Genomic DNA, 21,973 nt, shown 5'->3' with positions numbered 1-21,973 from the left:
GTACATTGAAAAAGATATAATTCTGATCCTATTGTGATTGGCTGGGCTAGTAAATCAAGCAGAAGCACTACAGTACATCTTAACGAGTCCCATCCATCCACCCTCACACCTAATATGTAGAATCTTTATGGAATCGATCATTCCATTAAAAATAATATGTATTAGTAATAAAAGGAAGCATAGCAAAATTCGTGTTTTTTATGCATCAGCCTCAATAGGTTAGATGGGTTGCTTGAATTCATTACATTTCTGGATATGCAAAATAGTTACATTTTTATGTAACTATTTTGTTGCATCAAAATTATTGCAAATCAAGAGAATGAGTTGAACCTCTACCCAAAAGTACATAAATAAATTTTCTCAGTTTTAGTGCAGACTGGGTTTTTTTTTTTTTTTGGGGGGGGGGGCTTGCATAAAATCATAAAATAAATCTGGCAGTTCAGATTTTTTTTTTTTTTTTTTACAATTCTTCATAAATCTTCATACTAAGCATTTTGTTTATAAACATCACGTGACAAAGGAAAAATGGGTCACCATGAGTGTAGCTCGAATCCTGTAATTATACTCAGATGATTACACTTATGTAATAACACTGTCAGTGTCTTCCCGGATGTTTTTATACTAAACTTTATACAAAATGGGAAAACAAAAATTATCAAAATTGTAAAGACTGAGTATCATATAGTATAATCAAGTCTTACTATTTAGGAGATCTCGCAGCTCAGTCCACAATACTTTATCATGCAGTTATTTTCCAGGGACCAATGTCCCCACAGCTTGGTCTGAGACCAGGAGGCCGCCTTGATGGCAGTTTAGTCAACCAGGTTGTTAGACACTGCTGCTTAGAGTCTGATGAATGAATTACAGCACATTGCAAGAAGTGGTGACTAACAGCCTGGTTAACCCGATCACCAACTAGGAAGCCTGGCTGGGCCATGCAGATACCGATCCTAAAAACTACCTCACAGTAAACTCAAGGTTACTGTATATCTGCACATAAAAAATTTAATAGTAACCTCATTTGGTAAAGTAACAATTACCACATATCTTGAGATGATTTCGGGGCTTAGTGTCCCCGCGGCCCGGTCCTCGACCAGGCCTCCAAGTGTCAGTGTTGCCTTATGCAGACGACGAGTCACAATAACGTGGCTAAAGTATGCTGACCAGACCACACAGTAGAAGGTGAAGAGACGACGACGTTTCGGTCCGTCCTGGACCATTCTCAAGTAAAGACCATTCACAATCGACTTGAGAATGGTCCAGGACGGACCGAAACGTCGCCGTCCCTTCACCCTCTAGTGTGTGGTCTGGTCAACATTGTTGTCTTAGTTCCAGCTACTGGTCATCAGCTATATGGAAATTTGTGGTAATTTTTCTGCAAAAGTTTTCCAATAATCAAAATTGCTATTTTTTGTGTTTTTTTACCCCATTATTTTGATTATACTTTAAGAACAACCCATTTCCTTTTGACACATTTTCCTGTAAAAAAAAAGGATCACTTGATTTGTTTCAGGGAAGTGAGTTAAACTTATATATGAGTAAGTTTGCATGATGTAAATAGAGGCTGCCTCATATGGTTAGAGTGCTTAAAGCAAAGGTGAAACATATATACAGTATATATATATCAATGAATGAATTTGGGTGGATATAAATAGGAGCTGCCTCATATACACCAAGAGACCTTCTAAAATTTCCTATATTCTTATGATGATATGAATTAAACACAGTGAACACCTGGTATCAAGAAATCTATAAACTTATGAAAAAAGCCAAAATATCATCCCCCCCCCCCAGGAATCAATTTATATTCTGTATTCTGCAGTAAACCAATTACCAGTAATCCCTATGAATCAACAAGGAGAAAATTCTTACCTGTAACCAGATTCCAACAGATGATAAACATTGGTGAGGTCCACCCCAGGATATGGAGATACTCCATAGGTTGCAAATTCCCACAGTAAGATGCCAAAGGCCCATACATCAGACTGAAAAAATACATAAATTTAGCATATTTTTCCACACAATACTACATTATATTTACAGTATACTCTTTCTCCCTCAATGTAATCAATCATACTTTTCCAGCAGATAAGACCTTTTTGACTCCCCCACCAAGCAAATATATTGCATTTATATGCATATTTCCTACAAAGAGACTTGTATTTGTAGGACTTTCCAACAAATATGATTAAACATTCTATAACAAAACATTTGCCACAAAATATCGGTGTAAATGATAAGATCTTATACACTGCCAATACAGTGACTAAGACAAGATGCAATAGGAAAAACACTAAAAGACATCTAGATATTTTAATTGTTTTCCTTAATGAGCACTTGTCCTCTTGAATAATACATCTCATTTTGACGTCAAAATCCTCAACGGACAAAATATGATGTACTATACCTGCTTGATGAAAAGCATATAAAGGCACTATAAAATATAGTAGCTCATAAACATTCATGATTTCTATGCATGGGTTGCATGGTTAGGTTAGGTTAGGTTCGGGTATTTTGGAACACCATTTTCTGTCCACTGTGGCAACTCGAGAGGACGGGCTGTTGTACGAGCCTGGTCCATGATTATTTCTTACAAGTCTTGAAAGCCTTTTATGAGCTTAGCATCCCTGAAATATAAGAGTGGTTGATAATGGTACCTGTTTATGACATCTCTTGTCGGTCTTACTGACAGACTGCCAGACTTATGTCTGTAAATTCTTACGTCAAGTCTTTTCCTAAAATTATCCAGTGTGCCTTTTCTGGAGAGCCTGTCCCATTCACCTCATTAAATTATGTATATTGAAGGATGGCACCTATTTGGAAAAGTAATCACTCCTGTGCAGTTCATTTCCATCTGGATAAATGTTAGAGACAATTTTCTACTGTTGGGGGACAGGAAGCTTGTTAGGCTTATTGAAGGCCCCTTTGGCCTACAACTGACCTACTCCAAGATGCAATCCTCAACAGATGCCCAACTTCCAAGTGCTGTACCTATTTAATGCTTGGTGAACAGCGGCATCACGTGCAAGAAAACTTATCCATACATCTCGTCTTGTTCAGAAGTTAAATGCCGACTGCACAGTTGTGAGCCAACTAAACTGTCGCCTGAATTAGCAGTTCCACCTTTGGCTCCATTACCTGGCAGAGAAAGCAATTCGTACATGCTGTAATTAATTCTTATGTAAATGGGTTGTTCACCTAATTTTGTTTTCCTTTAAACAGGTTGTCTGGATTAAATTCCTTCATATATGTTGAAGTTTGTTTAGACTAGAATTAATTACTGTACTTCTAATTTAATCTGGATTAGCTTTGCCATTGTTGATAATGAGGAGTGATGGGTTTTCTTTTGTTCTTTATATTTCATATATCCAATACTATCTTTAATATAGGTTTGAGTAGGAGGTTGATTAGATTTTGTTTTATATTTGATATCAACAATTGTTGTTATATGGTGTAAATCAGGAAGCTTTTCGTATGGAACTTTCACATCAAAGGGATGGATACCACCAGGTGTCACTGACAGTGGTGTATCAGGATTCATTGCTTGTGCCAATTTAGCTTTGGGATTTGTCAGTAAAGTGTTTTTTCCAGTTTTTTCTGCTAGGTTGGTTAAAAGAGCCAACAGCACCCTCGTATTAAACCTGTTCTTGAACATCTTTAGATTCATCCGATTTGGTCAATGAAGCTCAATGAAGCTAAAGAAATAGTCTTTCTTACAGTAAGACAAATAAAACAAAGGTATGAAAGACCATTTGGACTAGCCCCTTGACTAAGAGCATGTGGTTGTGTGATGAAAAGGAACAAGTTAATCTGGAGATCATATATTTGAGAATGTCTTAATGACAGCATTTACAAATACTGTATGTACCATGACACCATGACTTTGACTGTGCGAAGATAGTTCGGCACGAACCACTCGGTAATAAAACAGAACTGTAAATGGAGCGAGGAATCTCTTTTAGCATACCCTATGGTGTATATCACAGAAAATGGCCCGCAAGCTCACAGGGAGCGAGCAGTCTGACCGGACCCTAAAATCATGTAAACAGGGTGTCTCTCCCTATCTTGAGGTTATCTTGAGATGGTTTCGGGGCTTTAGTGTCCCCGCGGCCCGGTCCTCGACGAGGCCTCCACCCCCAGGAAGCAGCCCGTGACAGCTGACTAACACCCAGGTACCTATTTTACTGCTAGGTAACAGGGGCATAGGGTGAAAGAAACTCTGCCCATTGTTTCTCGCCGGCGCCTGGGATCGAACCCAAGACCACAGGATCACAAGTCCAGTGTGCTGTCCGCTTGGCCGACCGGCTCCTCTCCCTCCCTGCTTGGGATTTGTACATTTATAGACTATACAACACTAACTGGCGATTTACATTTACTTAACCCTCGTCTGGTGGATATGCAAGACATTGAACTATTAATTTGCACTGAAAAGAGAATTTAAAGTTCACACTTGAACTCATTCAGTAACAATAAGCAGACATATTCAGCAACAAAAAGCAGATGAAATAGCTTTCATATATCTTACCTTAGTGGAGAATTTATTATATGCAAGACCCTCCGGTGCTGTCCACTTGATAGGGAATTTGGCACCAGCATGGGCCGTGTAGGTGTCGTCCCTCATGAGCCGGGCTAACCCAAAGTCCGCTACCTTCACCAAGTGATTTTCACCAACCAAACAATTTCTAGCTGCCAGGTCCCTGTTAAAACCACATTCAGATTTAACCAACATTTCTGGAGAGCAAAAATAATAACAGACTACAGAAATGGGAAATGAACTAACATTACTATACAGTACAAGTTAACAATACGGGGAAAATAATTTATATATACAGTACTCTGTCATTCTGTCTCCTCCTCCATTTTTCTTTTGAATATAATAAGACTGAGGGTCATTAGGAATGATGCTGGTGTTGCTGATGAAACTGCAAGCTAAGAGCTGTTACTTTACATCAGCTTATCTCTCTCTTCCTGATAATCACTTACCTAAACACTCAGTTTTGACTCGCATGTACTCAGCTGTTACCTGTGTATAAAATTTCTCTCCTCCAGATACTCCATAGCTGCAGCAACTTGCGTGGCCATGTAGAGAAGAACCACTTCGTTAACCTCGTCATGACTGCAAACGCGTAGGTAATCTAGCAGGTTTCCACGCGTCATGAATTCCGTAACTATGTAAAAGGGAGGCTCCCGCGTGCACACTCCCAATAGCTGCACCAGATTAGGGTGCTTCATTGCCTTCATAATAGCTGCTTCTTCTAAGAAATCTTTTAGAGCCATCGTGTCCTCCTAAAAATAGTCATTTAAATAACTATAATGCACTGTGTGTGTATGCTACGATTTGTAAACCATGATGATAATTTCTACAATAAAAGTAGCAAATATGTCATAATAACGTGGCTGAAAACAAAGAACTTAACCGACACATGAAATGAAATAAGCGACGACGTTCCAGTCCCTCCCAGACCTTGTGGCACGACTTGATAAGGGTCCAGGACAAACTGAAACCATCTATTTTTATTTCATATACAGTATACTGTACAGGTATGTGGGTTGGGTTATTCTACAATAAATGTTGTACAAATATTTATTATAAAAATAAATACTGTATGAAAGTGCACTGAACAAAAGCTTTTGAAAGACCAGTTGTAAACTCTGTATAGTACTGTACTGAAGCAAACCAACACATTTATTTTTTAAATAACTGGAAACAATATAGATTTAATAGAAAACTACTTAACGTTTTAAACAAATTTTACTGGCTTAAAATTATAAATATAGAAACGAGACCCCGCTTGAGCAGGACCGCCTCCGAGCGTGAAGTGTTTACGCACCTTGAGTGTCTTCACCGCAACACAGATGTTATACCTCTTCCACACTGCCTCGTACACATCCCCGTACTGACCACCTCCAAGCTTATGCTTCATTGCTATGTCGGTTCTCTCAATTTCCCACTCATCGGGCTCTGAATAAATGGCAATTATGAAAGTAAATACTAGTAAAGGTCCTGTAAGTCTTCAGTAAATAAGCAAGGATGCATGTTACAATGTGGTAATGGATCCCTCACAACCGAGGGATCCAGGTTCAATCCCTGGCCAGGACAATTATGTCAATGTATTAAATATTTCTGTCAATATTTTTGAAAGCAAACTAGCATTTATAAGACCACCAAATTTCCAACTGCCCAAAAGTAACCATTTATGGAGAGGTAAAATTTAAATAGAATTAGACAAAATTAGTTTGTAGAGCTGTTGGATGTACCGTGTCCTCAGTTGTTGATGCTTGTTCATATTTTATAAATTGAAAGAGATAAATTTAAGAAATACCAGAATGTCCCTTGAATATCAAGCAGAAATTAAGTGGAAATGTGTGGCATTAACTATTAAACAGAAAATAAATACTGTACCCTATACCACATACAGTACAGTACTGATATTTGGTACACAACTACAGTCATTAAGTCATATAATTTATTTTGCTTATTGGATGAGTCTTCTTACACTGTGATGGTTCCAGGAATCAGCATTCCCATGGCCCGGTCTCTGACCAAGCCTCAAGATTGGTAGTCAGGTTAACAGGGCTATTAGATGCCTCTGCTTGCAGTCTGACATATGAATTACAGCCCAATTGAACAGATATTCTTTGAAAGTATTTATCAAGTTCCCTTTCAAACACCCTGAGAGATCAGCTAGTTATATACCTTATGTATAAAGGGAGTACACACTTGATCCCTTAATGTTGACAGAATTAACTCTCAAGGTACCAATTTCACCTCTGGTTATCTTGAGTTATCTTGATCTTGAGATGATTTCGGGGCTTTAGTGTCCCCGCGGCCCGGTCCTCGACCAGGCCTCCACCCCCAGGAAGCAGCCCGTGACAGCTGACTAACACCCAGGTACCTATTTTACTGCTAGGTAACAGGGGCATAGGGTGAAAGAAACTCTGCCCATTGTTTCTCGCCGGCACCTGGGATCGAACCCAGGACCACAGGATCACAAGTCCAGTGTGCTGTCCGCTCGGCCGACCGGCTCCCCTGTCTGCTTCTCAATGGGGGGTATTGTGCACTTCTTCTGAGACCAAGGGACATGGCAGGGAGTTACTCTATCTCAATGTGCAGATTTGGAACTAGTCCGCCCTGATATTTTCTAAGTTTAAATTATTATACATCTCTTTCACCTGTGCTATAAAGAATACAGTTTGAGAAATTTTAAGCATTCCTAATAACTTAGATGGTTTATTAAATTTATTTGGGCAGTAAAATATCTTTGCACATTCTCCAGCTTTAAATGGGACTGTTTGTGTTCAACAATATTCCACCCAGGAGAGCACTAGTGTCTTCAAAAGTATCATCACTGGTTCAACATCTCTTGTTTGAAGTACTGTATTCTTGTTATCCAACTTTTTCTTTTTTTTTTTTTTGCAGATGTGACAGCTACTCCACTGAAAATACTGCTAAGAAATAAACAGTATTAAATGTAATGAAATGCCTCTTTCTGGTAGAGTTCCAGTGACTCCCCAAAGCCATCTCACTAGTACTGAATGTTTCTCCATTCTAATAGAGAAACAGGAATTCCATTTGGCCTACCAGGGACCTGAGCCAGAACCTGGCCCCACTCATAGAGGAGCACCGAGTGTGCGTCAATCAGCCACCCCAAACGAAATAGCATTCAAAAAGCCAGCAAAGCTTTGCAGGCCACTGGAGTGTTAACAAAAACCAAAACCTTGAAATAACGAAACAACTCCAAAAATGATGCCAAAAATCAATCAATCAATCAATCAAAACTAATCAAAACTAGCTTAACCCTGTTAATACTGATAGCTGCCACTAGGCAGCCCAGCCTCAGCCCACAGCGGGTTTCCCCAATCACTTCTGTTAAGAACCCACAGACGGACCAATGAAACTGAAGGGAAGAGAGGGAATCAGGGATTCACTGGGGTTCTACCTGAAAGAGGCATTTCATTACATTTAATGCTGGGGAGAGCCCCCACCCTACCAGTGTCTCCCCCAACATGAGGAGAGGTGGCTAAAATGAAGGAGAGACTCCAGGCCAAGGAGACATGGCCCAAAGTAACACACAATCAACTGGGACCAGGAATATTACCCAAATGCCGGGCCGCCAAAACCTTGTTAAGACTACCAAAACCCGAGCTCAAACATCAGCCGAGGACATCGAAGAGACTCCCACCAAGATGGCATACTGTACTTGCGAACATGATGGGCCCAAGGGTAGAATGTAGGCTGGCTAGACTTACTGACACTGAGGATGACTTGGAAAATGTGAGCCTTAGAAAAGAGCCCCAAGGAGACATGGTTGACCAATAACACATCAACCGAGGCAGAACCAGTGGTCCACAGATAATGGCAGAGAGCTTACACAAGGCACAACTAATGATGCTCCCCAACCAAATCATCCAAGCATCAATCATGAAAGAACCCCTACTTAAACAAACAGGTTCATTCTTTACAAAAAATGAAGGGGTGTAAATTAATAACCGCCCACCAGGGGTCAAAGAAATAAAACACACACACATCTCTGGAGAAGAACACGAGACATTCCCCCCACCCCGGTAGCAGGAGGTAACAGTCAATAAAAACACAGCGTTAAGGGTTACATCACAAGTCAAAAGTGAAACCGTAAACTGAGGCGAGGAGATAAATATCAAAACTTTGTCAAAAGACCAAGACAGCTCAGCAGGAACATAAGGAGGCCGGAGGCAAGAAAGATACAAGAGTGGTGAAGAAGAATGCAAGACTTCTCTTCTTGCAGAATGGTGCAGAAAAGGAGTCGACGCCGAACACAAACAACAGGGACCCCGCCCATGCCAAACAATAAGAGGCAACAGTATGGGGCATGAGATGCCAATTGAGAAACAACAAAGACCACCCTGGCAAAAACTAAAGATAAACAATGCAAAGACAGCACACTGTGAAACAAGTGTCAGGTAACTTCATACTGCAGCTGCAAAGAAAGACACCAATAAACCAGCCACCTGCTCACCATACACATGGCAATAGAACGGTGTCAATGTATAGATGCTTAGAGTAAAGGAGTTCAAACCAGCAAAGTATGTTACTGGGTCGATCTGCTGATAGAGGCAGAGTCATGGAAAAATGCCTGTGTTCAGACACTGAGCTAGAAGTGCCAGAAACCACGGCTGACCCTACCCAAAGTAGACTCCAGACTGGACAGAATCTTAAGCAACAACTAAACCAGGGAAAGAGAGGTAAATGCTCCCCAATCAGTCTAGCTAAAAGGTAAGAGCCCCACGATTGAGGAACAGAGCAATGTAGGAGGGATGACCTCAGTTTCAAGCTGATGTGAAGTGGTCCACCTCAGGGGGAAATTGAGAATCTCACCCACCCGTGAGAATGTTCGACACACCCCGCATGTGAACAGTGCGGAGAACCAAACCCTGAGAATCCAGAAGCCAACTCCAAAGGAGAATAGACTGAAATGACCCCCCTCCTCGATTCAGGCAATGAACCACTTAGAAGTCGTCTAAGTGAAGCTGAAGCATGGAGCCCAGCGGAAGCTGAATCCTCTTCAAGACATGCCACACAGCCACAAGCTCCTGAATCTGATTATTGACCTTAGGTGGCTTGGCAAGCACTGGTCACATAGCCGTAGCCCAAAGCCTAGGCATCTGTGGGCACATCGTGCAATAATAGCAATAATCCTCAAAAAGCCTGGAGAAAACCATTAAAGCAAGAGCCGACGAAGGGCAGGTGGGGCCCAAGCTCACCGGTCATGGGAGCAGAACAGGTGGAATCAGAGAAACTGGGTATAATACCTGGAGCCAAACTATGCTCAGGTAAAGTTCAGGCTTCCACACAACTGTTCAATGAACCGAAGAGTCACCCAGGGCTTCCTTTCAGAGAACTAGTACAAAAACTGGCACCATGTTAGGTACATCAACATTAATTTTCTGATGCCCATGCTAGTGACCAATTAATGCCATGTAAAACTTAAAAAGACTTTTATGCACCTGTAAGATATTAGTGATGAGGATAAATCTACTACAAAAAGTTAACAAGAAAATTAATTCACAGAATTTGACGTAAAACATTCTTCACCACACTATGGTCAAGCTAAAAGGATTAGACTTTTTTTTTTTAGTCAGGGATATTTTATTTTTTTTTTTTAATTTTTCCCGCCATCAGAAATAAATGTGTTACAATATTCAGTAGAAGGAAAAAACTTTTTATTTATGCACACCAGGAAATTAACTTAATTTAGAGTGTGTAGTTAGGCAATTAGAGGCTAATAGAGAAAGCACCACAAACATTAATATAAATTTCCCAAATTGTCAGCATTGGTGAATACAGTGGTGCATTAACTTGTGTATCTTGCATCTTAAATTGCTACATCACAATGCACAATATGCAACTTCAAAATGGTATTCAAATACTATTGTTACAGTACCTGGTGTGAGTCCAAATACAGTTGGTTTATTTCTCTTCGGCGCAGGATATAGCAACTGTGTGATGAGCCCATCTGCATGTTGGGAATGATGGTGGACCAACTCCGCTAAAGTGTTAAACCGAAACTCTGATGACACGTACAACTGTAAAATTAATAAATACAATCAAGAAATGAAGCTCATACCTCATCTCTATTATAAAAATAATAAACTTTCTAGATTCACAACACTGCACAGAAGTTTTCCATAACAATTATTACTATAAATGCAGAGAATAAGCCAAAATACTGTAATGTGACTGCAACAAAAACTCGATAAACACATGAAGTGAGAGTGACGACGTATCTGTCCGTCCTGAACCTCCTATGTTGTGACGTGTGTGGGGGTTGGGTTAAATTATCATCAATATTGAATAATGGATCATTGAAAGCTGAAAACTTTTTACGTATAATGTAACTTTCATCTGAGTACATATTGTAATTGGGTGCCAACAGTTTTTTTTTTTTTTATTATTATTATTATTATTATTTTCTACCACAAACGTGGCCAGACATTTACAATGCTAACCAGCATATATACATTTTCTTCTGTCCTCCATAGACAGGGTTAGAGATCAGTTAAACATATAGTTCAGGGATTTATTGAACAATCAACCACAGAAGGTGATTTGGTACTTTTAAAATGCTAAGCTAACCTACATACGTAAATACATAGATACACAGATTTACGTATCCCCTACATAAAGTGTTTGAAGTGTCATTAATGTGCATTTATAAAGGTGAAATGCAATTCTGATCAGCTTCCATATGTACTTTATACACATACATATACATACACACACATATATACGTACACATATATATATATATATATACATGCATATATACACACATGCATTCACATACATTTGTCTCTTTTACTCTGACAGGGTGAGATAGCCGACAGAAACTAGTGTGCAATTAAGCACTTAATCATTGAAGGTGATTAAGGTGCTTTTACAAGCTCAGGTTATATAGTTACATCACATACATACATTGTATAAATGATACATTACATGGTAAATCTTGGATACAAGTCCAATATATCATCAAGTGTTCCAGTACTCGTATAGTAATTACACAGTTCAGCATACCTCAGTCCAGGAGGGCGAAAGTCAGACAATATGGGACATTCTACAATATAATGTTCATGAGAATGCATGTTTTCTCTTTCACAAAGTTGACACATTGTGTACTCGACATTTGGGTTTTGAGAAAGCTGCCAGATACGTCTATATCCCAGGCGAATTCTGGCCACTATAACATCACATTGCCGGGTTCTTGTTCTATTAGTCCTATATGTGAATGTCTCCTCACGATATCTATCATAATATTTAATGCTACAACTTTCAGGTCTTTGTGAATTTGTTAGGTCGGTGAGATCTTCATTAGATATTTGTTTAAGTATTCTCTTTGTCACTGCTAATGAAACACCCATATCAATTTCTACCACTGGTTTTCTACAGGCTGTCTTTGCAAGCATATCAACAGTGTCATGCCAAGAGATGCCAACATGTGATGGTATCCATAGGAATTTAATTTCAAATCTGTTTTCTTTAGCAGCTAAAACATTCATTCAAATATCACTGACTATTTTATGGGTGTCACTACTATGTGCGTTCAATGCCAGGAGTGCACTCTGCGAGTCACAGTATATAAGTCCACTGCCTTTGTCTTTTAAAAATTCAGTGGCAAGGTATATGCCTGCAAGTTCGGTTCGAGTTGTACTTGCCCAGTCATTGACGCACTTCATTGCTGTATGTACGAGAGAAGATTGTTCAAATATATTGCATGCACATCCGGTGCATCGTCCACCTTCTTCTACAGAGCCGTCGGTATAGCACTGATACACATCGTTACCCATACTCTGAGTACTCTCAGTGATGCTTTTCAGTGTTAACTGATTTAATAATGTAGTGTGCACACTACCTTTCTTGGGCGCATTTACAAAATCAACTGATAGATCCCAGTTATCCCATGGAGCAATTGGTTGATTAATCATTAATTGAGTTGGGTACATATTTAATATTTTGATGGAGTTGGCTACCTTGTAGAACCAAAATACATAATCAGATTTCGTTCTTCTTCTATAGACCTCAGGTGTGCGCAGCGTATTAGAAAGTTTAGCTTGAAACTTCATGTGTTGTCTAGATCTACTCAATGCCTTCACGCCGAAAACTGTGCTAATAGACAAAATTCTCTCACTTATAGTAGGTAATTTTAACTCTGCTCTCATATTAACTATTCTCGTGAACTTTGGAGCCCCAAGGATGTGACGCATAGCTTCATTTTGCAAGGTTTCAAGAGATTTCAGCTCTTTGTCAGTATACAGTGTGAGATGTAGAGCATTGTCACACACATTGTCAATCACAGAGCGTATAAATGATACATAAAACATTCTAGCAAGTCTCACGTTGATTCCATGATTGACACCAACAAGGACTCGCAAGGGCTTTAATCTCTCCCACAGTCTCCTCTTGAGAGAAGAAAGGTACCCAGGGTCGTTAATGGGGACACCAAGGTATCTGTAAGACTCGCAGTTCTCAAGTGCTCGCCCATCTATATGATAATTGGGTGGTGGAATACCACATGGAATGAGGGCACGAGTTTTCTGTACAGAGATAAGGAGGCCACATTCCTCAGCTCTAGTAGTAAAAGCATCGAGCAGAACTTGCATTCTAGGCTCGGAGGCAGCCTGTAAACATATATCATCAGCATAACAAATGACAGTGTCTTCATTATTAGTTGGAAGATCTTTAATAAGTTTATGCATCAGAACGTTGAACAACAAGGGGCTGAGTACCCCTCCTTGTGGAGTTCCCAGTTCAAAGTGTTTGCTCTCTGTGCTTTTAACACCATTAAACAAAACATGCTGTTCGATTAGACAAATAGCCCTGTATCCATTTCAGTAATTTTCCTTGTATTCCCAGCTCAGCAAGCGGTTCCAGTATTATTTCTCTGTTTGCTGTATGAAAAGCTGCTGCTAGGTCGATGAAGACTGCTTGAGGGGAAGCTTCAATATGTGCTAAGTACTCGGCAAAACAGTGTTGTGTACTGAGCCCAGGCATAAATCCAAACAGTTGGGGTGACAGGTGCCCCTGTATACGATACATGAGTCTGTTAAGAACAATATGTTCAAGCACTTTACAAACACACGATGTTAGAGATATGGGTCTATAATTATCTGAGTGTGGTTTGGGGATGGGAACAATGACACTCTTTGTCCAAGCATCAGGTAATACTCCTTCACGTAAACTCATTCTGTACAACACTAATAGTGGATTACCTGGTACGTGTGAGACTAATCTCGGTAGATTGTAAGTGCAGTAATACCGTCCTCTCCAGCAGTTGATTTTCCCATCTTTAGTGCATGATTTAATTCCCATTCAGTTACATCATTAAGGTCCAACACGTCGATAGCTGTACAGGCAAGATTGATGGTTCGTTGTCTGTTGGGGCGTGTGTCATTAAGTTTGTGCTGTATGTTAATTGGGATGAGCTGTAGCTTGATGTTAGTGCCCATTGATCAAGGAGAATGTTTGCTTGTTCTAGTGGGCTGTGGCGCAGTGGTTTGGTTGGGCTGCTTCTAGAGATTTTTCGTATCTTTTCCCAAACTTCAACAAGTGTTGTTTGCTCATTTATACTTTGTAGGAACTCTTTCCAATGTTTATTACGTATAACGTTGCTCATGTCTCTCGCCACTATATTGGCAACTAGAAATGCATGCAAGTCACCTTGTGCTTTGGTTCGTTTGTACGTATCTCCAAGTTGCTTTACTCGTTCATGTTCTGCCAACAAGTGGCATCACCACCAGGAGCTCCAGACCTCAAGGCCATCTTTGCTCAGTCTGGAACTGAAGGACCATAAACCAGCATCCCTAGTAGGGGGGTAAAGGAATCAGGGAGCCACCAAGGCCCTACAGGAAAGAGTTGCTTCATTACATTCAGCACCAGTTTTCAGGAGGGTACCTTGCAATGATTTCAAGACTTAGCATCCCCGTGGCCCGGTCCTCGACCAGGCCTCCTGGTTGCTGGACTGGTCAACCAGGCTGTTGGACACAGCTGCGAGCAGCCTGATGTATGAATCACAGCCTGGTTGATGAGGTATCCTTTGGAGGTGTTTATCAAGTTCTCTCTCTTGAACACTGTGAGGGGTTGTCCAGTTATGCCCCTTGTGTGTAGTGGAAGCACGTTGATCAGTCTCAGGCCTCTGATGTTGATACTTTAGTTCTAAACTCTATCAACTATAATCTGGTACAATCAGATTAACGCTTCGAGATTAATTTCAAGAGGTTTTCGGCATTCCACATCTTACAGTTCCTACTCAAGGACCAGGACCTCCCTTCCTTGATGGACCCAGCCTCTCTTGAATTTGGGTTGACTTTGACATTTTTTATTGCGATACGAGGTACCCGATTCTATCTGGTACAACCTATTATTTTCCTTGGGGACTTTGCACAACTTTTGTTGTTACCCAAACACTCCAGTGACACCAAGGGTGCTTTGTCTTTCAGCTTTCTCTGGGTGGTGCCTCATTTGCACCATCGGAGGCTTGTCTGTTTGCTCCTCATGCTACCCTGGGATGCGTGCATATTGCAACTCCACATGCAGCTGCCTTTGCATTCTGGAGCCCAGGCAGCAGAGGATCATAGGGCCCATGTTCACTCATCAAGCAGAAATGCTTGATGAATCCTGGCACATAACAAACATCACTTTCCTTTCTTTTTATGTTTGGGGAATGGGTGTTAACGAATAAATTAATTTAGAGAGTAACAACTAAACATTTTTTTTAACAAGATAAAAAAAATAAACTTCATGTAAGAAAAAATCTAGAAAGAGCCATCCATATAAGAAGTGGTTCGTAAGTCTGGATGACATGTTCAAATGTATGACTTCTGTTATAAAGTACTGTATTATCACTTTCTTTGTAAATAGTGTACTGAAACTTTGTGTAAACTAGCATATTTAGTTCAATAATTTATGAATAAAGGTTTTGATCTGATTAGATTTGTATACAAATGCTATTAATATTTTGTTCGTACTTGTTCAAAGTTTATTAGTGCTGGCTAGTAGATGCTACGAGCATCTCACATTCCTCTAATTTTTTATACAGTACACTATATGACTAACCATCCTTTGAGATGGGGACATTACATGTACTTATAGCTAGTAGTACTTGATATATATTCTATATTGTATAGAATAATAGCATAGAATAGTAGCATATTACTGTATACATATCCTTGTAAATAAATAAAAAATGTACTTACTGTATTCTATGTTAAGAGGCAAAAAAAATTAACTTTAAAACAATAAAATACAGTGCAATATAAAGTTTATCAAATACCTTAGAGTTCTCATCCTCGTTAATTCTGTAGTGGTAGACACGGCCATTATATCTCAAAGAAATCGATCTCTGTCCCGGCGAACTTTCAGACTCCCGAACAAGAAAGGAGCCGTTGATGCCAGAGGATAAGAGATACTCGGCAGTGTTTCGAGATATGGGACCATGGTACCAGGAATGTTTCTCCAGGGAGTTGACAGGAGTGATGTAGTTGGACGGGACCCAGCCCACTTCCCCAGATCCTGCGTGGGCTTCACACCATTCACCAGACTTGTTGTAGCTCAGGACACGAACCTGTTCACCTGCAAGGCACACCAACCATTACCTTTCAGCAAAGATCTATGCCATCTTTTGTGCATGCTCTTATGATAAATTCATTATAAATAAATACAAATAAATTATTAAGTAATGGTAATGTCTTCTCACAGACATAACAACATAGGATAAAACCCCGTTCATGTATTTGTGGGTGTAAATCTCTACATAAATTTCACAAATACATTTGTGGGGTGGAGGGTAAAGAGGATGGAGAGGCACAGGTGAAGGGAAAGTTTAGAAATGGTAAATACAATGCGAGTTGATAGCAGGCGGGCAGTGTGCCTTGCTGAGATGATGTATTCACCAAGTTGTGTTTGCGAAGATTGAGCTCTGGCTCTTTTGGCCCGCCTCTCGACTGTCAATCAATCAACTTTTTTTTTTTTATTCCACCCCCCCCCCCCTAGGAAGCAGCCCGTAGTAGCTGTATCTCCCAGGTACCTATTTACTGCTAGGTAACAGGGCCATCAGGGTGAAAGAAACCCTGCCCATTTGTTTCCACCATTCCCGGGGATCGATTCCCAGACCCGCGATTACGAGTCTTGAGCACTGTCCACTCGGCTGTCAGGCCCCAATGTGTGGATGTTGGCAGCTAAGCTAAGCGTGCTCTCTCTTGTCAGGGAGCTGTGAGTTAGTGAGAGGTTCTTTACGTGTATTTTGGTATAAATGGATCTCTAAAGATGAATACTGTGTAGCATTCTTATATACACACACTCTTATGTTTTTTACAAATGTTTGATGTTCTCGTTAAGACTCTTATTATTATTTATTTATATATTTTTATTTATATCAAAAGAATAGGGGTGGTAGGAGAAGAAAATATCAAAGTGTTCAGTGAGGATCCACAAGGTCTACTCTGAGTACTCTCTATTTTCTACTCCGAGGCTATGGGTCCCTACACTTGCACCAGAGGTGGTACCCCTTCTAGGTTTTTTATTTATATATTTTTATTTAGTTATTTATTTAAACAAATACATAAGTGTGAGTTTTTCACCAATAATTATTATTATTTATAGGGTTACCACCACTGTTCGTGTAATAACAGCCTGGTTGTAAAAGCCTAGTTGACCAGACCACCAACCAGGAGGCCTTGCCCGAGACTGGGCTGCAGGAACATTGATCCCTGGAGCATACCTGGAGAGGAGGAATTGTTTCAGATTTAGCTACTCAGAACGAAGTGTCCATGTAGCACGGGCTATGGTGAGCCCGTAAGAAATAGTATCTGGAGAGGGCTCTGGAAGTTCTTCTACTCCCCATATGCCTGGCCCGAGACCAGGCTCGACTTGTGATAACTTGGTCCAACAGGCTGTTGCTTGGAGCGACCCACAGGCCCACATATCCACCACAGTGTGGTTGGTCTGGCACTACCTGGGCTTGGATACCCATGTGCTTGAGAAATATGCTTACAAGTTCCAGAAGATGAGAGGAAATGTCAGCACTGTGGAGAAATGCCCGACAGACCACTGCAACATTACCTAACACAGTGCACGGTTACAAACCCATTAAGATAAAAAAAAAATTCTTGCAAGAACTTGTCTAAGTGCCTCTGGAATACATCCACTTTTGTTCCAGCAATATTTATAATGTTTGCTGGGAGGGTGTTAAACAGCTGTGGACCTCTCATGTTCAGACAGTGTTCTCTGATTGTGCCTATGGCACCTCTACTCCTCACTGGTTCTATTCTGCATTTCCTTCCGTGCCTTTTGCTCTAGTATGTTATTCTACTGTACAAATTTGGGACCTGGCCCTCCAGTATCTTCTACGTATATATTATTTTATATCTTTCTCGTCTCCTTTCTAGAGAGTATATTTTGAGAGCTTTGAGACGATCTCAATAATTTAGATGTTTTATCGTGTCTATGCATGCCGTATATGTTCTCTGTATTCCCTCTAATTCAGAGATCTCTCTCGCTCTGAAAGGTGAAGCGAGTACCGAGCAGTACTCAAGACAGGGCAGCACCAGTGATGTAAATAGTATTACCATTGATGTGGGATCTCTGGATGTGAACGTTCTCATAATCCATCCTATCATTATCCTGGCCGCCGCCGCAGCTATATTTGCTCGGTTATGTTCACTAAAAGCCAGGTCATCCGACATCATAATTCCCAAATCTTTTACATGTTGCTTTCCTGCCCCCCCATCCCCCCTCCAGAACAACACATTGTAGGAGGAACTTGACACGCCTAAGAAATTTCCTGTTTCCCCGATAAGTGGGGAAATAAACTACTTTTGTGTTGGATTGAAGTGGGTGTTGTGGCGTAATACAAGTAGGCTGGGGGTGTGGGAAGGTTGTCAGAGACAGGGAGAAGGTGGTGGTGTACATTACAGGGCTTTGACAGGCTTCGGCCTTGCTAAGGGTGTGCCAGGGGTGGTGGGGTGTGGCCCTCTTCAAGTCTTCTACCTAGGCCAGTTGTCACTGCTACCGTCACTTGTCACCGCTGTCACTGCTACCGTCACTTGTCACCGTTGTCACTGCTACCGTCACTTGTCACCGCTGTCACTGCTACCGTCACTTGTTCTCAGTATTTGTTTGAACATTTATACACTTTTCTCAATATATATATGTCTTGAGCAGTGGACCGTCTTAGACCTTTTGTGTTTTTCAGCATTGTCAAAATCTTCCTCTAATAAAATTCCCTCCGTTACCCTCCATTTAAAATTAAACTGGAATAGCAAAACTAAAATTCCTTAGCGAGACATGGACCGGGATTCATCAAGCCTTTATCCAGTCACGTACGAAACATCTACATCTTTCCTCAATCTTTGGCGGCTTTGTTTACATATATTAAACAGGTTATGAGCTCCGAGGCGCTATGAGGTCGTTTAAAACAATAATAATCTTAGATTGTGTACACACACAGAGATCACACTAACGTGATGCACCAATTTCAACCCTTTTTACCCTGTCGTAGCTCAGTCGATTAAGGCAGTGACTGGGATGCTCCCGGACGCAGGTTCGAATCCTCGTCACGGCCCTTGTGGATTTGTTCATTAGGTTGTGAAGTTTCCAAGCTGGTAAACTGTTTACTAAATGTACAAGTCATGAGGAAACTTGAGGAAAGGTCAGGTTATGAAGACTTAGAAGACTAGTATTAACCTCGAGGGCTTCCTTGGGCCGATACTGTTTCACTCAACACCAGAGGAAATACGAGAATGCAGGCAAGAATATTCACCTTTCCTGTCGTTGAACTCGTTGAACACACACACACACACACACACACACACACACACACACACACACACACACACACACACACACACACACACACACAGTACAGCATAAGAGGCACAGTACAGCACAGTAGCCTTTGACACAGTACCGCATAAGAGGCTGGTCCATAAGCTGGAGAGACAGGCAGGTGTAGCTGGTAGGGTGCTCCAGTGGATAAGGGAGTACCTAAGCAATAAGAAGCAGAGAGTTACGGTGAGGTACGGTACGGTACCATACCTGATCAACCAGGCTGTGACTATACCTGATCAACCAGGCTATGACTCATACGTCAGGCTGCGAGCAGCCGCGTCTAAACAGCCTGGTTGATCAGTCCAGCAACCAGGAGGCCTGGTCGACGACCGGGCCGCGGGGACATTAAGCCCCGGAAGCACCTCAAGGTAACCTCAAGGTAATGAGGGGTGAGACCTCCGATTGGCGTGAAGTCACCAGTGGAGTCCCACAGGGCTCTGTACTCGGTCCTATCTTGTTCCTGACATAAGTAAATGATCTCCCGGAGGGTATAGACTCATTCCTCTCAATGTTTGCTGACGATACTAAAATTATGAGAAGGATTAAGACAGAAGAGGACTGTTTGAGGCTTCAAGAAGACCTGGACAAGCTGAAGGAATGGTCCAACAAATGGTTGTTAGAGTTTAACTCAATCAAATGTAATGTAATGAAGATAGGTGTAGGAAGCAGGAGACCAGATACAAGGTATCATTTGGGAGATGAAATTCGGGTTGATATCACGCCAGACCTGTCTCCTGCAGCACATATCAAGAGGATAACATCAGCGGCATATGCCAGGCTGGCCAACATACGAATGGCATTCAATTAAATCCGCCAACAAAAAATTCCAATTTGCCCCCCCCCCAAAATAAAATCCAAATCTGCCCCCCAAAAAATTCAAATCCACCAACAAAAATCCAAATTTGCACCAAAAAAATACCCCCCTCCACCGAATCCAAATGGCCAACCCCTGGGGAGGGGAGCGTGTGGGTGGGTGGGGGGAGGGGGGGGAAGTTACCAGCGAGGAGGAGGAAGCCATCACTCATCTAATAAATACAACGTACAGTTCTACTTGCCTGGGGGCGAGGGGTAGCTCAAGCACCCACCACCGCTCCCGCTGGATGACATTCATCAAGCATTTACCCAACCACTTACGAAACTACTACAGCTTTCCTCAGTCATTTTACCTAGTTTTATATTTATTAGTAAACAGTTGATGCTCTCCGCAGCACTACCAGCTTGCCTTTAACAATAATAACCTTTAGTGTACAAATGAATCATAATAACGTGATGTATGAATTAGACAATCAGGAGCCACAATGAGGTGGTTTAGGGCGTAGGGGCCAGGAGGAACTAACCTTAACCATAGTTGGCAGCCCTAGAAGCTCGGTCTAACCACTTGACACCACCTAGATCTATCTTGAGGTAATCTTGAGATGATTTCGGGGCTTTTTTAGTGTCCCCGCGGCCCGGTCCTCGACCAGGCCTCCACCCCCAGGAAGCAGCCCGTGACAGCTGACTATAACCCAGGTACCTATTTTACTGCTAGGTAACAGGGGCATAGGGTGAAAGAAACTCTGCCCATTGTTTCTCGCCGGCGCCTGGGATCGAACCCAGGACCACAGGATCACAAGTCCCGCGTGCTGTCCGCTCGGCCGACCGGCTCCCTTAGATCGTTAAATCCATTATGTGTAATCATGGAAAATATGTTGACGGTTACATATATGATGGTAATGAGCATGGACATGGCGCTAGCCCCGGCTAAACGGGCTCCAGCTATTCAAATCATGGATAAAGGAAGCTCTCTGAGAACGTGAACCTAGCACTGGTCTTCAACTCACCAATGTGGCGACAAGGTGTGGGCACCCTCATTATTGTGAGTGTCTAACACTATCAAAGTTATGAATAAGGCCTGTGGCTGCTGCTGCTGCTGCTGCTGCTGCTGTTTCCTTGGTGTCACACCCACTCCTCCATCACTCACCAACACTAGAGGAGCAAAAAGGAGTAGTGGGATAATGACTGAATCACTGGTGACTTCCTCGGTTCTCACACGCAGGAATGCAAGAGTCACTGGGGTCTGGTCTGCAGGAGTCACCGGCTACGAATCACGAGCACCAGACATCCACAAGAAGTCAACCAGCTGTGGTTCCCCATGCATTCATCCATTACAAGCTCCAATACAAGTAGGTTAACTGCTTATTGTTAGCACCAGTTCGGAATACATCAAATATATTATATTCTCTGTGTGCACCATCACACTATCCACTAGTGTGACCGTAAGGTGGGTAACAGCAGCAAGCGTGTCAGCATGGGGGCTGATGGTGACTTTGGGGGCCTGTCTGGGAGTAATCTGGCGCGGGGCAGGTCACCTCGAGGTCCGTGGCGCAGGGCAGGTCACCGTCGAGGACCGTGGCAGGTCACCGTCGAGGACCGTGGCAGGTCACCGTCGAGGACCGTGGCAGGTCACCGTCGAGGACCGTGGCAGGTCACCGTCGAGGACCGGGGCAGGTCACCGTCGAGGACCGGGGCAGGTCACCGTCGAGGACCGGGGCAGGTCACCGTCGAGGACCGTGGCAGGTCACCGTCGAGGACCGTGGCGCGGGGCAGGTCACCTGGAGGTCCGTGGCGCGGGGCAGG

General features: G+C 41.9%; 1 protein-coding gene across 1 annotated transcript in view; it reads right to left on the bottom strand.

Moving 5' to 3' along the window:
* The window catches only part of LOC123757436 (tyrosine-protein kinase Abl), a 106,113-nt gene extending 84,562 nt beyond the window's left edge, over nucleotides 1-21,551 (bottom strand). The window contains exons 1-7 of the mRNA XM_069327444.1: nucleotides 21,178-21,551; nucleotides 15,804-16,102; nucleotides 10,422-10,563; nucleotides 5,832-5,962; nucleotides 5,024-5,286; nucleotides 4,526-4,697; nucleotides 1,873-1,985 (exon numbers count right to left, since the gene is read on the bottom strand). Of these exons, the coding sequence (XP_069183545.1) occupies nucleotides 1,873-1,985; nucleotides 4,526-4,697; nucleotides 5,024-5,286; nucleotides 5,832-5,962; nucleotides 10,422-10,563; nucleotides 15,804-16,102; nucleotides 21,178-21,208 (1,151 nt within the window). The 5' untranslated portion in view covers nucleotides 21,209-21,551. The remainder of the gene's footprint in view (nucleotides 1-1,872; nucleotides 1,986-4,525; nucleotides 4,698-5,023; nucleotides 5,287-5,831; nucleotides 5,963-10,421; nucleotides 10,564-15,803; nucleotides 16,103-21,177) is intronic.
* Between the last annotated feature and the right edge of the window lie 422 nt (nucleotides 21,552-21,973).

This window comes from Procambarus clarkii, chromosome 19 (genome assembly GCF_040958095.1).
Source record: "Procambarus clarkii isolate CNS0578487 chromosome 19, FALCON_Pclarkii_2.0, whole genome shotgun sequence".
In the NCBI taxonomy this organism is placed as follows: Eukaryota; Metazoa; Arthropoda; class Malacostraca; order Decapoda; family Cambaridae; genus Procambarus; species Procambarus clarkii.
This window is presented reverse-complemented; position numbering and strand designations above follow the sequence as displayed.